Below are 12,066 nucleotides of genomic sequence, written 5' to 3'. Positions count from 1 at the left end.
CACATATAGATACTTTTTTTTAATAAATATGGAATATCATCACACACATCAGCAAAATTCTTATTGACAAAATTAGTTATCTATGGGAGTGGATATATTCATAACTCGTCCTAAGCAGTATCACATGCAATACACATACATGAATTTTTGAGGGAAAGGTAGCCTTATTGATGTTTGACTGTGAATTTGGGCTAAAAGTGAAAGTAATCTCCTATTAACATATTGGCTTAAGATCTAGTGAAGGTGACTTATGAAAATTAATTTTAGTTTTTAATTGAGCATACCAGAAAATTTCACTTGGTCTGTTATCCCGCTGGAACTGATGAAAGATTATTAGTTAAGCCATGGTAACCTGGTAGCTTGTTATGGTCTCTCACAACATGTTCCACATCTTCTCACAGAATAACTTGCAATAAATTAAAAGCACTCTAGGAGACTCAGTTTGGGAAGCAGAACTTGATTGTGTGGGATACTTTTTCCCTAGTACATTTCTGGAGAAGTAGCCCTTCAGCACTGTGTAGTCTTTAACTGCAATCACATCACGCTGTAGAGAGAAGCTTCACTAAGCTTGAAACAATTTTATTATTATATGGAGGGACATCTTACCAGACTGACCTGAACTATTCCAAAAGACAAGGGTGAAGGGGTGGTACCAGCTGTGCATGCAAATAACTTGGCTGGGGGAGCTTGTTTTTATCATTTTGTATTTCACATCTGCACAGTCCCAAAGTAAATATAGTTCTTTATGTACAACTGACTCACAACAGAGCATGTGCATGACTTACCTTTGTTCTAAGCCACCAAGCTAGTCCATGTAGATGATGGAATTCAGCCACTCCTGTTGTGCTTTCTACGTTTTAATCGCTACCCCTTTACTTCTATGCAGGCAGGTTAAAATTCAGCAAACATTCCTTTGTCTACCAAGCTGAATTAATCCAGCAGTTATTTAATTTGATGCTCCAAACTGCCTGCTTATGGAAACAAGCTATTAACACTTTTCACAGTGTCATTCAAGACAGGTGGATATGATTATAGGCAGCTATATGCTATCCTCTGGTCTTCAAAAGACATCAGTCTGCTGTTTTATATCCAAAGTATGTAGCTCAGGAAACTCTTCTTAAAAGGGAAAATTAAGGTAATAGACTAGTAACATCAGTAAGGAGAATATAGATAGCTTCTTGTAATCTAAGTTAAGTTACATCTCTTAATGAACTGTATTTTGGTATCATTTAAGCATCTATGTAGCTGAGTCACTGGAAAGGTTTTTGGGGGTTTGTTTCTTATTTGTTCTTCAGCAGCTTTGAATCTCCACTGATGCATGAAGTCCCAGAGCACCAAGGCAGCAGCGCAGACAGTTCGGCAAGCAGTTTGGGAAGCTCTATCACAGCATGTAAGAAGGTAAATTCTGTTTATGTTATATTTAAAGACAAATATATCCCAGGTTATAGCTTTGCTTTTTAACTTTTGTCTTTATTAGGGAATAAAAAATTCAACTGATTCCTAAAAAAGGACTGATTAAAAAAAATTAATTCTGGGTGCTGTTACGGTATCTTGCAATTTTGTCTGCCTGGTCTATACTTGTCTGGTCCCAGAGTATATTTATCATATATACATGGGAGATAAACTCCTCCTGAACATTTCTATTTTTCCACATTATCTGACAATATGAAATAAAAGCAGTGTATAGTGTGAATACCTTCAGGACTGCTTTTCAATAGGTGGTTTCTCGAACCCAGCCTGAAAGTCCAGAGCTTTTCTCTCAGGTCAATACAGTGGAGAGTCCTTCATGAAACAGCTTTTCTGCCTTTCCTAATGTCCGACTGAACGTTTCAGCAACCCAGCAGGTAGTATAGATTTGACCGCTGCTAGTTTTGTTGCCTCAAAATGAATTTATATGTAGTTATTTAATTGAGAGGATGTGCGGGGGAAAAAAAGCGGTGCCTTTGTGTCTATGTCGTTAGGAGGAGTCAGGTATGACAGATTATTTTATGCATGTAGGTGATTTCAGTACAACTGAGAATACACAGGTGGAGACCATGGATGCTTCCTTTTATTCCTCCTCCCCAGGGCCAGATTATGGCAGTACAGTCTGAGGGAAGGGGGCACTACCAAAGACCTATTGAGGAGGGCAGGCCATCTTTCATCTCTCACTTTGCAATAACCCTCAGAGCTCTACTGTCTCCCACAGGCATCATTCTAGAGCTGACAAGAAAGCATTTGTTCTAACACAGAAATGTTATAAAACTTCACAGTTCATTTAGTTTTCCCATAATTCTGACTTTTTTTTCTTTTCCTTCCACTAGTAATAATAATGCTTTCCTTCTGTGGTTTGGGTTTTTTTTCAAATTAACAACAATATATATTTATATATGTAAGCAGAGAGAAAGAGAAAGATAAAACATGTAGAAGATAAAGATCTATTTTCCACATCCTGAAAACAACACTGTGGATGTGTGGGTGAGTATTGTCTGTCTACAGAAAGCTAAAATCATTGATATAAAAAAGAACTCAATTCTGATGTGTATGCTCAGACTGGTCTTCTCTAGCTCACCCCAACATGGCTAAAATACAGTGTCAATATTTCATTTAATCAAAGGATTTGTGTATTTGTAAAATACCTGCTTTTTTAAAAAAGCTGCTGACTGTATCTTCATCTAGGTAGAAATAGGCAGAAAATCCCTTGTGTGGGAGAACATCTTCGATTTTCATTTAATCTCGGAGCTGTCTGTTTTGTGTAAGACTGAAGAACAGTGGCACAGCACTGAGAAGTGCCACCACTGTGTTTACAAATGCTCCCAGCTTGGGCACCTTCAGAAGCACCGCTCTCTTTTCAAGGCTAGCCTTTACCACATGATTTAGAGCTGCTTCACCTGTCTGATCCCTTACATTTGAACTTTTCATTGTAACACAAGTAAATTTTATGATTGTCGGCACACTAAAAGAAGTGATTCACTTCTGACAAACAGCAGGATATTTTGGGCTTCTTTACAGCATTGTCATAGAATCTGTTACATTCTTTTTTTGTGTGGAAACGAATAAAAAATTACCAAATCTAGGCCATTGCCTTCCCTTTTAGCCTCTGTTAGTTACAGTGTTTTTTATGTTAGATGTGTAATTGGTGGTGAACCGAAACACTATGTATTTCTGCTGCAAGAGAACAGTTTAAACAGTTGACTAGCATGTTTGAATGATTATATTTGGCATGAATGGCTCCTGTCAGGAACCATATGAGATATGGCCTCTTACTACACAGATCACTCTGAACAAATGCAGAAGATGCGGCCCTCGATATCTCATCTTATTCTGTATGTCCCACTTTCATATCTTTTTTGATGAGTAGTAATTAACCAAAGCAATTAAGATGATCAGCCACGAAGACGCAGATGTTTCATTTGTGGAGCAGAGCCTTTTTAATGTTGTCTTGGTTATAGATATTTACTGTATTTTAATCTCTTATGATCTAAATCAGGGAGCAGGAAGCTGTTACACTAAACTCGTATGCAATATTTTCCTCTGGGAAAGAGTGACTTTTCTAATCTACACTCTGCTAGAGGCTGATTTAGTTCATTGATTCACAACAGACTGAGTAATGCTGACGGCTGAGTCTCTAGATGAGAGTGGAAAACTTTTTTTTTAGAACCATGAATTACTGCTGATTTCACATTTAGTGCACGAAGCAAATTCATCCTGAATTATTTTCTGAGTGTGATGATCCTGCTCTGAACCAGATATACAGCAGTATAGTGTGTGCAGCTGTTACACATAAGTATGGTCAATGAATCAAGTTCTGCTTTCAGTTGTACCTCTGCAAATCAGAAGCAAGCTCGTTGAATTCAGCAAAATTGCTAACAATGTATGTCAGTGGGATTGGCCCAGAACTTGTCTCAATTAGGTAAGAATGAGAAGTACAAGATAGGGGGAGGAAATTTTGGTAAGTGATACCGTTTGCCTTGAAAGTGCAGGCTATATAAAAGAAGGATGCTGACTGACAGCTGAAGTAGTATAGGTTTAGGTTTCTTATCCTTGGTACAGACCAGCTCAGTATATTTAGAAAATATGCCTAAATGCAAAAATGGAAATCAGAATGTACTGGTAGAGTTCCATCTCTGAGGAATACCAGTTCTCACATTGCATTTGATTAATTAGCAATTAATTAGCCCTGTTAATTTAGGCCAGCTTCTTCAAGCTTATACCCTTTTGATAATCTCAGTCATACATTATTTTACTACAAGGACTTAAGTATAAACATGAATATCCCTGCAAGTTTTAATACATATGCAAAGCCCCACCTTCTACAAACACATGCATCTAGCTAACAGGGAGAATTACCTTAAAGTAGTGAGATGCTGTAAGAACTATTACATTCACTTTTACTGTATGTTTGTCTTTGACCATGATAATATTGCTGTCTGTTACCAAAGAAATATGCCCAGAAGTTCACATGGCTTCTTTATATGCATTGTTGCACAGAAGGTGCGTGTAACCCTACTGTGATCAGCACTTCAGGGTGGCCAAAATTATCCTTCCTCCGAAGAAGTACTAATGGGAGGGTTCTGAGCAATAACATGTCTGTAATGGTCCTAACACAGAAACTTGGTGTCATAAGGTAGAGTTTAAACTCATCCAAAGTTTACCCCTTCATTCCTGCCACCACTTACTCAAATGTCACTTTCCATCTCCTGAACACCATTCAGATATGTGTAAAACCAGACCATATGCAAGGAGAGCTCTCCCACGTGTTCCCATGTGCCTTCCTTTCCCACAGCATTGTCTTTTCTGAGTAATTTCCAGAGGCTTTCCAAACAACTTTGAGCCAACCTGTATTCCTTAGATGGCTGACCTCTGCCAGTTTCTGCTGTGTGGACTCAAGTATACCTGGTTTTGTTCTTCTCATCTGTCATCTTCAAATCCAAATTATTGCAAATTATTTTCTCCAACCTCCAGTAGTAAAAAAGTTATATCTAGTGCACCCTTCTTCACGTTTCTGGCTGCATTCTCAAGTGTATGTGGAGCACTACTTACGCACAGATGAAAGCAGAACCTGGCTCAGGGAAAATATCATCCTACTAATGTTGTTCATCTCCTTGAGGTTACTTAAAAACCACATACTGTCCAAAACTTCCATGTAATCATTGCTACCCTTGACTTCAAAGTCTATTATGAAAAGCTGCGTACAAAAATTAAATGTACTATAAAGCCTTGCCACTTATAAACCAGTGACCCAAGCTTGGCAACTATGACCTGGCCTGACTGAAACATTTGTTCAGGAGAGTTATTTCTTCTGTTGATGCTTTACCAGTATTTAAAATTACCACGATAAAAACATGTTCTGAAAGAAACACAGAGCTACCAAGGGTCATTTAACATCCCACAGGATGCAGTTTGAACTGTCCAGCTCATTTAATGGGTTATCATCTACACTATACACCTGCTATGGTTTAGCTGTTCTGGAATGTTGGGTGTGCTCACCAACCCCTTAGGAGACAAAGAAGAGTAGTAGCAAGGATTTCTGAAGCTTGTTTCTGTATGATAGTTTCTGCCTATTCCAGTTTCTAAGAAACCATCTGAGATTTAAGGAAAAAAGATCTAAAGTGATTAAGGCTGAAGACAAATTCACTGTGATTTTTAAGGAAATGAAACAAGACTGCTTGTTACAGCAAAAGCTATTTGAGCTAAAAAGAATCGTTTCCTATGTATGCAAAATTATGTCTTAACAGATAATTAGAACTTCAACCCTTGAGGATGAGAAGTTCTAGAATCAGATGAAATCTGAAATCATATATATATGTAGATATATACATGTGTGTGCATGTATGTATATGTTCAATTCTCTAGGTCTTCATAAAATCCTCAGTGGATGGTAATTTTTGGAAAAGAGGAAAAAAACTTGCTTGATTCTAGATTTCAGCAACCAGTTTGTAATGGTTCAGTATTTCTACATTTGAAAATATCTTTTTTTAAAGAGAGAGTTTATAACACTAACAGGAAATAGTTTCTTTGGGATATGAAATATATTATTTTCCCCATCTAGTCTCAGAGTTAGTTATGGTGGCAGAAATCTTTTTGCACTGAGATGGGAGGTTATAAAATTTATTGAGTGCAGAGTCATTCAACTGGTAAACAAGATTAGCTAGCAGCCCCCAAGAAGGGACTAGTGGGATGTGAAGCATTCATGATCCTCTGTCATTCTCAGAACAAAGTCTTGGGCACAGTGCTTTTACTGAGTATTTTGTGAACCTTAAATTTGGATTCAGAAGCTCTTTGGAAAAAATCCCATATCAGGGCTGTAGTCCTGAGAAACAACCACCACAGAGGTGCAAAGCCTTTGTGGAAGGCACTGGAGAAGAGCACTGAAGCAGACCAAGCTTATGGACTGTGGTGTTCCCCATTACCTCCTCATCCATCTTCTGCTGACTTTTATTCAGAAATCAATGTAGAATAATAACAGGGACTGCAGTATTAACTATCTAACTGGCTTTCTGCCAGAAAGATAAACATTAGAGTGGGTGTTAGTCTGTGAGTGGTAATAAGCTTACTTCTGGATTGCCCCTGAGTATTAGAAAACTGCGTCAACTGGCCAGATTAGCTTTCCACAGTCATTCATCTTGCCTGAAAAATGAAGAGGCCTCACAAGTTCTCACTCTTCTTCCTAAGGAAAGGATCTAGGCTTATGGATCAAGTGTTCCTGAAGTATGACAAAGGTCTGTCAATGGAAAATATGCAATAAGGTAAAGGAATGTGGATAGATTTTTTTTTCCAGGTACAAAACAGATTGTATTTTAAAATATCATTGTTAAAATAAAAGGTTAAAAGCCTATTTCCATGTAATGCAAAAATTGCAAGAAATACATTGTAATTGTAAGATATATGTCTATTTCAGAAACATACTTCTTAACATTGCTGCCTAGGGGAAGACAATAAGCCATATAAAATGTTCTATAAGTAGCATCATTGTTGCAGCTATTCTTTTCCTGCTGTTACCTAGTTTTAAAAATACTAAGGGTCCCTCTTTTTCATGGAAGAATATTAGTACAGAGGCAGCAAGTAAGGAATTCAGTTCAATCTAAGCATCAGACTTGCAAATCTGACTTTGCTTCTTTGTAGTCTACAGATATATGTAGCCCCATTTTGGTTTTGTTTGAGCAAAGCTTGTGGCATAAACTGTAGGACTGAGTCAACACAGAGATTAAACACAAAGTTTTGATCTCAGGGTACTGACTGAGCTCAGTACTCATTACAGCAGATCTTAAGCACTTTAGCTTCTCAGAAAGCAGAAAAATGTGTTTAAGAAGAAAGAGTTTCTAGCCTAGGCATTCCCAGAAATGAGGCTGCTGGCAGAATTAATAGTACTGATCTATTGTGGAGAGAGATACAGTAAATCATAAAGGCTGCGAGTTTGTGCACTTTGTATAATTAAATAATAAGTTTTCCCAACATCTGTGTTTATCACTTTAAAACAGAACAAAACCCCTAGCAAAATTTTCCAATTAACATGTTGGGTTTAGGCATCACCTTCAAGTATCTCCAAGGGCTCTGAGTTCTGCAAGTAAACAGGCTAATATTTTAGGGTTTATATAAATTACTTGGTATAAGGTATATTAACTGGACAGATCCAAAAGAAACAGTCTTTCCCCTCCTAAAATTTTGTAGGCAAGATTTCCTTTGATTACAGTAGAGTTCAGGCCTCCAAAGCACAGTAGGACTGAGTAAATTTTTTTATTATTTTAACTATTTTTAACTATTTTAACAGATTCTCTGCAGTAACAGTCTACTAGAATCAACAGACTACTGGCTGCAGAATCAGAGGACACCATGCCAAATTGGCTTTCTGGAAGACAAGTCAGAAAGCAACTGTGCCTCAGTAAGTACTCACTGTAATCTCTGGGGGAAAGGTCCATTGAGAGTTTTCTGGGTAGGGTATGGGGCCAACCTCAGTACACGTTTTAAAAAAGTCAGTGACTAACTGAAATTATAGCAATCTATATACAGTTTCTGTAATTTCCAGCTTTCTGTTAAAAGCAAACATACAAACCAAAAATGCATACAGATTTCTATACAGAGGACGTTAGTAAAGATCACTGTAGAGGTTTCCCCACATTTGGCTTTCAGACTTTGTGGCCCTCCATATATTTTTATGCTCATCATCTGCAACTCACAAGAGAGAAAAATAAGCCAAAGAGAAAATTATTCCAAACCGTAACTTGTTAAGTGGCAGGTTGGAAAGAGCAGATGTTTAAAAGGCTGCTCAATGTTCTTGAAGGCACAGAGATACAATTAAAGAGAAAACTCTTCCCATATTAGATGAGGAGAAGCTGCCAAAGAACTCAGAATTATTTTACATTTGAAATGAAATTTAAATCTCACTATTGTGGGTTATAATGTAATTACAAACAGCTTTTGGTTAAGAGTGTACATGAAAAAATAGTTATGTTGCTTCACACAATCCGCATGAAACTGGATAGAAGTACACTGCTATGACTGTAATAACTTTTCATTTGGTGAAGGACTCAGGAGTGCAGATCCTTACTTGGAATCCCATTTGATTGTTACTCCCTGGCTCGAGTGAGCAAGCAAGGGCTTTAGAAAAGAGCAGTTTATCTCAGATGAAAGGTTTCCAGTACTTCTTGTGCTGCACACAATTTAAAGACCAGCTGAAGGCTCTCATGGAGTCTGCTGGGATTCCCTCAAGGACATGGAGATCTCAGCTTTAGCTGATGAACCCAGACACCTGCTGTCAAGAAACTGAATCTCCATCCCTTGGTGGTGATGACTGGAGGCTTTGTGTCTTGCCTAGGGGTGATGCAGCATGCTTGGGAACAGCAGCAGTGATACACAGTGCAATTGCACAGTCAACATTAGGAATATGCTCAAAGGTTATAGGGCTCAATTCGCTGTCATGCTGTCCACTGGACTACCAGTTTCCATGAGACAGAGTGAGAAAAATACACAGCCTAAACAGAGTGTGCTAGTAAGCAACCACACAAGGTGTAAGGTGAGGAACTAAAGACTCCTGTGTCTATTTAATATGATGATGGGTGAAACAAGGAAGGAGACATTACAGAGTAATGCTCACTGGTACTAATTTCCTGAACTCCCAAAATTAGACAGACAGCAGTTTCCTGTTCTTTGAGCATTTTGCATGTATTCTCCCAAGCAAAAAGACCCAGTATAGCTGCTTGATACACACTTTTCCTCTTGAAAGCACAGCTCTGGTTTTATCTAGCCCCAGTCAGTCACCTTGTAAGGAAAATAAACATTACTCTTACCAGAAATACTGAAAGGACTTTTCATTACAAACCCAAAAGAAGATTCTTAGATAAGGGTTTCAACAACTCACAGACTCAAATCTCACATGTGGTGAATACCCACAGTTTTCCCTGGCACAGTCATGCAAGGTGGTAATTTTCTTTTAATCTCTTCTTTGTCAAAGAAAAGACAAACAAAGCAAAGCTCTTTCCTAAAGAAAACAGCTTGTATTGCTACAGTGTGATGGCGTAGTTCTGCTTGTGGGCAGTGGGTGGGCAAAGATGCTCTGGTAAAGCTTCCAGGATACAGAACTGCCCCACAGTTCCTAATGCCAACCTAAACTACAAGACCTTGACTGACCTCCTTCTTACATGGGAGGAATATTAGGATATGCTTTGAAACAAGGTCTGACAAGTCCTCCCAATGCCTACTCCCTGCATAGTGTGCATATAGGACAGTCAGCCTTCCCTCTACAGCCTTCTGAACACAGTGCCAACTCTACACACACACAAAGTTTCACAATTTTCAAAGCAAGATGTTAGTACCTAGATGATTGTGCAATTTCCAATTATCACTATAGAAGAAAACATTAAGAAAGAAAAAACATTAAGAAAAACGTTAAGAAAGAAGAAAACTATATAATTCATTCATTCTATACAATGAATTGTGTATTAATGAGATTGAAGTGGAATGTACAATAATATATTGAGTGAAACTGAAATATCATACATAGCATTAATTTAAAAGCTAAGAAGTTAGATATTATTTCGGAATAGCGCTGTTCACATCAAGAGAAAAGGTATTTGGTGGTCTGGAAGCTTGGTTCTTGGTCTGTCCCTGGAAGTTATGCTTTTGAGTTACTGTTAAATACTCATAAAACTGTTATGAGCTGAACTGAAGTTTTGTTCATATTCCTGGTTAATTTATTCTGAGTGATAGTACAGTACAGAATTTGAGTGCCTAAAAATTTACACAACTAATGTAAGTACAAGCAGTAAACTAGAAAACTTTGACATTAATCATCAAATTTGATATGTGGATCAGAGTGTAAACACAAAGATTTATTTTTTTTTCAGAATTTCTCTCCCCACCTTAGATAAATGGGTGGTTCATTTGGCTGTGCACAGTCCCAGGGAACGGGGAATACTTAACCACTGTGCAAGGATTAAGCATTAGTTCAGTATCATACTCAGAACCTGCAAAGCATTTCATTCCAAGTGCTTTCCAATGACTGACAGTAAATGAGCATAAGCTGCAGGAATGAGGGAGGAAGAAGGATATGAACATGGAATAGCTTCCCCAGCTTCTCAGTTAGCAAGCAAACCAGACTGCCCTTAGCAGAAAATATGTTTCATCTTCTCTTTCATGTGGAAGATTTCATAAATTGCTGTTGCCAATGGTACCAGAGATGTTTGAATCAAACTGCCTCTGAAAGTTGTCATTTTGTTTGCAGAAGGAAAAAGAAATCTCAAATGTACTGTATCAGTAGCGGTTGCTTTTCCCAAAGATAGCTGGTAATAATTTTAGCTATAGTGTTCAGTTTTCAAGAGTTCATGTTTAGTTGTAAGGGGTTTAATCTTACTGTAACTATAAATGCAACAAGACCATATGAACATCGTTTTCATAAATGTTATATTCATTATGTCCCATTACAGATTAGCACAGTTAGTACAAGTAAAAATAGACTCACGGCTCTCCTACATATGCTCACCAAGTATACTAACATTGATTTATTAAAACACTAAACATTTAACTCTGTTACAGCAGACTACTTTTTAAAAAGATAATTTTTAAAAATAGAACAGGCATTTTGGTACCTGTAATAGTCCATTCAGTTCCAAAAATGTAGCCATTATGATATGAAAATAATAAATTATGTTAGAAGAACAGTATTTCCTATTTGCTTAAGGTGGAAGTCTTCTCCTGAGCTCTGAAAATTGTTATTTCAAATTCTGGTACCCTGCCATAAATAGAAGAAATGCTCGTATGTCCATACTTAATCCGATGTTTCTGGGCATCGGCAAGGATGAACAATAGAAATCATAGGGAGAAGTAACAGCGAGATGTGGTGTCTATTCTCCATTTTTATGCCAATTTAGTGGCATGTTGGTCAACTGTCTATGAAAAAAAGTGTGATATGTATAATGAGTGAGTATGATGTGAACAGAGTTCAAAAGATGTCTTGTCTTACCTTTCCTATTCTACTTTCTGTCTGTACTATTTTTGTCCAATTCTCTGTGTTTATGTTTAGGAAATCAGACTAGATACACTGGGACTGAGTCCAGGACATGGGGCTAACTGTCTTAGGTTATTAGGGTTTTCTAGGGAGACTTCCCACAGAGGCTAGTCAGGAAGGGGCAGCTGAGATTTCTGTGTGCTTGAAGTGGGAGAGAGTGAAGGTAAATCCTAGGTAGTAGCACTGTTTTCATTTCTATGTTGGAATAAAACATCCTGCCAGTCCTTAAAACATTGCTAGGTTAGAGTGTGCCACTCTCCTTGTTTCACATGACTCTTGTCTGATTTTGCCATGCTGTTTCCTTAAAAAAATTAAACTCACTCAAAGAACTTCTTCTACACTGATATTATGAGTGATTTTTTCCCTCTTCAGAGAATATTTGAGTAATTGCTAAACATTAAGTTAAATTTAGTTCAATTAACAATGATACAGTTTACTGCTGCAGATTAGAATACAGTTTCATGCTAATATCATAATTAGGTAGTATAAATTTTAAAGGTAGTTTAATTATGGAAGTTTTGTTTTGTTTATTTCCACTGAATAAGAACTTAATCAAAATCCACCTAAGAATAAAATACATGGAT

At 37.5% G+C, this 12,066-nt stretch overlaps 1 protein-coding gene across 7 annotated transcripts in view; it reads left to right on the top strand.

Annotated features, from left to right (window-relative positions):
- Positions 1-12,066, top strand: part of SPHKAP (SPHK1 interactor, AKAP domain containing) — a 73,661-nt gene that overhangs the window by 18,298 nt on the left and 43,297 nt on the right. For 3 of the 7 annotated variants that reach the window (XM_074911864.1, XM_074911856.1, XM_074911858.1), the window contains exons 2-3: positions 1,299-1,398; positions 7,751-7,861. In XM_074911864.1, the coding sequence (XP_074767965.1) occupies positions 1,315-1,398; positions 7,751-7,861 (195 nt within the window). In that variant the 5' untranslated portion in view covers positions 1,299-1,314. Of the gene's footprint in view, positions 1-1,295; positions 1,399-6,582; positions 6,729-7,750; positions 7,862-12,066 lie in introns of those variants that run through there. The other 4 variants (XM_074911859.1, XM_074911857.1, XM_074911862.1 and 1 more) reach the window with 3 other exon arrangements.

This window comes from Athene noctua, chromosome 8, assembly GCF_965140245.1.
Source record: "Athene noctua chromosome 8, bAthNoc1.hap1.1, whole genome shotgun sequence".
NCBI classification, from domain to species: Eukaryota; Metazoa; Chordata; class Aves; order Strigiformes; family Strigidae; genus Athene; species Athene noctua.
This window is presented reverse-complemented; position numbering and strand designations above follow the sequence as displayed.